The sequence below is a fragment of the Lipotes vexillifer genome, unplaced genomic scaffold (assembly GCF_000442215.2).
Source record: "Lipotes vexillifer unplaced genomic scaffold, Lipotes_vexillifer_v1.1 scaffold412, whole genome shotgun sequence".
NCBI classification, from domain to species: domain Eukaryota; kingdom Metazoa; phylum Chordata; class Mammalia; order Artiodactyla; family Lipotidae; genus Lipotes; species Lipotes vexillifer.
The window spans coordinates 1,026,407-1,030,996 of NW_006798464.1; the positions used below are offsets into that span (position 1 = coordinate 1,026,407).

At 60.0% G+C, this 4,590-nt stretch overlaps 1 protein-coding gene across 1 annotated transcript in view; it reads right to left on the bottom strand.

Annotated features, from left to right (window-relative positions):
• ANPEP (alanyl aminopeptidase, membrane) overlaps positions 1-4,304 on the bottom strand; it is an 18,304-nt gene extending 14,000 nt beyond the window's left edge. The window contains exons 1-9 of the mRNA XM_007470527.1: positions 3,697-4,304; positions 3,021-3,163; positions 2,772-2,911; positions 2,218-2,344; positions 1,976-2,130; positions 1,603-1,716; positions 1,360-1,503; positions 1,114-1,179; positions 925-990 (exon numbers count right to left, since the gene is read on the bottom strand). Coding sequence (XP_007470589.1) covers positions 925-990; positions 1,114-1,179; positions 1,360-1,503; positions 1,603-1,716; positions 1,976-2,130; positions 2,218-2,344; positions 2,772-2,911; positions 3,021-3,163; positions 3,697-4,301 — 1,560 coding nt within the window. The 5' untranslated portion in view covers positions 4,302-4,304. The remainder of the gene's footprint in view (positions 1-924; positions 991-1,113; positions 1,180-1,359; positions 1,504-1,602; positions 1,717-1,975; positions 2,131-2,217; positions 2,345-2,771; positions 2,912-3,020; positions 3,164-3,696) is intronic.
• Between the last annotated feature and the right edge of the window lie 286 nt (positions 4,305-4,590).

Sequence of the window (4,590 nt, forward strand, 5' to 3'; positions counted from 1 at the left end):
ATGGAGCTGGAGGGGTGCTGGTGTGGAGGAGGGCTTGGCTTCAGAAGAAAGGAAGGCGCTGGAAGCTGAGGCTGGGCAAGGAAGACAGTGGAAGCGGAGGGGAGGGACTGACGCTGTGGGAGGTGTGGGAGGTATGGGAGGTGGGCCGGCCTCGTGGCAGATGGATGTCGGGCTGGAGACTGGCCAGGAGGGCCCTGGAGCCCAGCTGTGACTCTGTGACAAGGCCCTGGGCCTCCCCTCCCTGGTCAGGCTGGTCATGGAACACAGGCATATGGGGGGATCGGTAGGGCTGACCAGGGCCACAAAGAAGGGGTGGAGGCAGCCGTGAAGGAGAAGACATGATGGGGGATGATGCGGAGAGTCTCAAGAGAGGTGGGGAGGAGGGGCAGGTGGGAGGGTGGGCGTGGTCAGAGGGTTTGCCCAAAGACAGGGGCCACTCAGGGTCTGAATGGACAGGAATGCAAGGTGAGGCTGGATAGGAGGGTCAGAGAGCGCGCCGAGGGTGCTGGTGTGTGCAAAGTCATGTCTGGGAGGGGCCAGCTGGGGCGCAGGGCAGCCAGGAATGCTGAGTAGCTGAATGACTGGCTCCAAAGTTCCAGGGAGAGGAAGGCTTGGGCTTGGGAACCACAAGAGCCCGTTTCCTCGCTACTCAGATGACGGCACTCCTCAGCTGCCCTCACAGAGCTCACTGTAGCGTGAGGGGGGCTGCCTGCCAGGGCTCGTGACCCAGGCTCTCGTAACACCTCCTTCAAGGAGACATCATTGCGCCCATTTTACAGATGAGCAAGCAAGCCTCCAGACGGCCTGCCTGGGAGGGTAAGCAGTGGAGCTGGGCACATTCTCTTACACGTGTGCTGCCCCCAAGGACTTTCAGCATCTCAGGACCCCCACAGAATGGCTTCAGGGGGGCTGGTTGTTACTGACCATCTGCAGGTGTTCCCACAGGTCCAGGTAGGTGGTGTTCTGATAGGCAAAGGCATGCAAGTAGGACTGTGGAAAGACAGGGCACGGTGAGGGTAAAGCTGCTGCCCCAGGCTCTACCACTCAGCCTCTGTGGTAGGCCGGGGCTTGGAGGAAACACCTCCCACCCTATGGCTGCCCAAGGGTACTCACCGCCAGGCCCTTCCTGAACAGGTCCTCAGTCAGGAACTCAGAAAGCATCCTGATGACCGAGGCTCCCTGGTGGAGGAGAGGGGGCTCAGAAGGCTGCGCCGAGCCAGCAGGAGACCCTGTGTCCCCATAGGGCTGGGACAGGTGCTCCCGGAGCCCCCGGCTTCGGTGGGCCCCTGTGGGCTGAGACCCCACCTCCCTTCCCATGACCCCTACTATCTCAGGACCAGCACGGGGGCTGGGCAGCACCTTGCTGTAGGAGATGGAGTCAAACATCTCGCTGATCTGGGCGGGTGTGTTGACCTCCTCGGCAGGGGTGGTCAGGGGGTGGGAGGAGGCCAGCGCGTCCACAGCCATCACATGGTACAAATCGTTCGGCACCATGAGGTCTTTCTGCAAATCCCCAGCAGCCATCAGGAGACTGGCCTGGGAGGGGGTGACCCAGGTCTTCCCCCATCCCAGACCCCAGAGGTCCCTGGGCAGCGGGCTCACCAGGTTCCAGGTGGGCTCTGCATAGTCAGCACCCAGGTACTCCACGTAGGAGGCAAAGCCCTCGTTCAGCCAAAGATCATTCCACCAGGCCAGGGTCACCAGGTTCCCAAACCACTGTGGGGGAGGGGAGGTCAGCCCGGCAAGCCACTCACGCCTTGCGGTCACTAACGGCACCAGAGCTACCCTTCACCGAGTGTTCCCAGTGTGCCAGTCTCGAGCTCAGCTTCAGCGGCATCATCATGACTCCTCCCTGACACCCTGCCAGGTGGAACTCTTCCCTTCTCAGCTGCCAAGGACGGAGCCACAACTTTTGCCGTCTCCTCCCAGAGCCCCCCTCGTTCTTTGTCTGCACTCCCCATGATTGGGGGGCTACCTGGTGGGCCAGCTCGTGAGCAATCACAGTGACAACCCGCTCTTTGTTGCTGCTGGAGGAGGCCTGTGGGTCAAACAGCAGCGAGTTCTCCCGGTAGGTCACCAGCCCCCAGTTCTCCATGGCACCGGCGTTGAAGTCGGGCAAGGCAACCTGGTCTGGGGAGTCCAGGCTGTTGGTGGGATGGCCTTGGGCTATGGGGGGAGCCCCATCCGCTTCCCCCCAATGAGAGGTACCTCACTCACCAGATTTTGGGAGTGGGTAGGGTGTATCAAAATGATTGGCAAAGAAGTTTAGGATGGGACCTGTCACGTTCAGGGCATAACTGCCATGGTTCTCTGCAGTTGCATTAGGCCGAGCCCAGATCCGGACCTGCAAAGAGGACAGAGGTAGGTCAGGGGCCCTACTTGGGTCCTGGTGCAGGTGGGCTGAGTCCCAAAGCCTGGCAGGCTGGGGGACCAACTAGGTTAAACTGGGAGGCTTGGTCAGCGGAGGAGAGGGCGGGGGTGTCTCTTCAGAGCCTTGAGTCACAGGCAGGGGCCTTGGGGGAATAACAATAGCCATAGACACCATCTGTCTGGCACCCAGGAGTTGGGAACTCCCTTCGTGAGGAGGGTCCCACTTTTCAGATGCAGAGACGGAGGGTCAGAGAACCTAAGGCACTTGCCCAAGATCACTCAGAACTGGGATTCAAACACTGCCTAGCAACTCAGGGGCTGGGACAAGGATGAGGATAAATAGGAATATCTCCCAGGCCAGGACCAATCCTGAGGAAGGATAGGTGGCCTCAGCTCCATACCTGGACGTTGTTGGGTGCCATTGTCTCCACACTCGTGAACTCGCTCACGATGTAGGCCAGAAGGTATGTGGACATTACAGGCGTGGTTTTGAACTCAGTGACCCTCCAGTTGGGGTCTTCTGGAAACGGGACACTGGGACCTGGGCAGGGAGCACGCAGGCATGTGGGGTTGTCTCCTCTCCCTGCCCTGTGCCCCAGCCCTGGGGGTCTGCTTTCTGAGGATGTGTGGCCCCAGCCAGACCTGCTCACCTTTAGGCGGCATGTTGGACAGGGCCGTGAGTTCCTTGGGGTAGATGAGGGTGATGTTAAATGTGGCCTTCATGGCCGGCTCGTCAAAGCACGGGAAGGATTTCCGGGCATCTGTAGACTGCATCTGTGTCGTGGCCACCACCCTGCCCGAAGCGGGGGTTAGAGGGTGTGCCAGCTTAATGCCTGTGCCCGTGTGGGTGTGCGGGGCTGGGGTTGTAGGGTGTTGCTGGGTGTGCAGGGACGGGGTGCACAGATGCTGCCTGGCCTAATCCCTGCCCTCCGCACCTCCCCCAGGCCACCTCTAGGCCGACAGGCCAGCTGACGTGGGAGAGCAGAGCTCCTTCTGGACTCAGGGTCAAAATCCTGGCAGGCTCCATCCCTGTATTGGCTGGGAAACCTTGGCAAATTTCTTTCCTCAGAGCCTGTTTTCCTATCTATACAAGGGGCACTTTCATCTCTCATCCCTACTCCCTAATAAAGTATAGAGGAGCCCTCCGGGAAAGGGTCGATTGTCTTAGTAGCTGCTCTACCGGAGCTGCAGATAGAGTGATGGGCCAGCCAAGGACTCCCGAAGGTTCAAAGGCCCCGAATCCAAGCCCTTCCTTGGCTCCCAGGGTCCAGCTCTGCCTCAGCACCTAGGATCTGCCCCCACCCAGCAGACCCAGCTCTGACTTACTTTTTGACATTGCCTTCCATGTACTCGCTGCGGTAGAAGCCTGCCAGGTCGTCGGCCAGCTCCCCCTGAAATTCACTCTCCATCTCATACATTCTGCCTGCCTCCAGCCAGCCCTTGAGGTGTACCACCAGATACTCCGTGGGCTCTACCAGCTCGGTCCTGTCGATGTCGGGGGCCGAGAAGGCCCCCACGCCCCGCAGGACCACCATGTGCCCCTGGATTGTGGTGTAGTTGAGCTTCTTGCTATGGATGATGATGACGTCAGTGCGGGCCTTGCAGATGAAGCGGACGATGCTTCTGCCCTTGAAGATATACAGGCCATTCTCATTGGGAGTGAGGTAGGGCCTCAGTGTCACTTTGTAGGAGTCGGGCAACAGTGTCGTGGGTAGGCGGTATCGGTTCCACGGCTTGCTCTGGTCCAAGGTGGTGGCCGCAGTGATGGTGGTCGCGGGGCTCGTAGGGGCCACGGTGGTGGCGTACCCGGCATTCTTGTTCTTCTCCTGGGCATACAGCACAGACAGAGCGATGACAGTGGCTATGGCTGCCACGCCCAGGAGGATGCCCAGGATGCCCAGGGCCTTGGATATGTAGAATCCTTTGGCCATGGTGAGGGTGCGGAGGGAGCTTGGGGAGGCTCAGGACAGGTGGGGAACAGGGCAGCCTCGGGTCAGGCTTATATCCCTGAAGGGGAGGAGCCCCACAGCCTGCAGACTGGGCAAAAATTAACCAGGGCTCAGACAGGCGAAGGTCACCGGACTGGGTGGGAACACACTCTGCCCAGGTTTCAGAGAGGAGATCCAGAAACAGTGTGTGGAGTGCAGCTCAGGGGTACCTGCTGGGAGCAAACTGTCCGGTTACAGGCTGCAGGCTTCCTGGGAGCCCACCGAGGGCTTA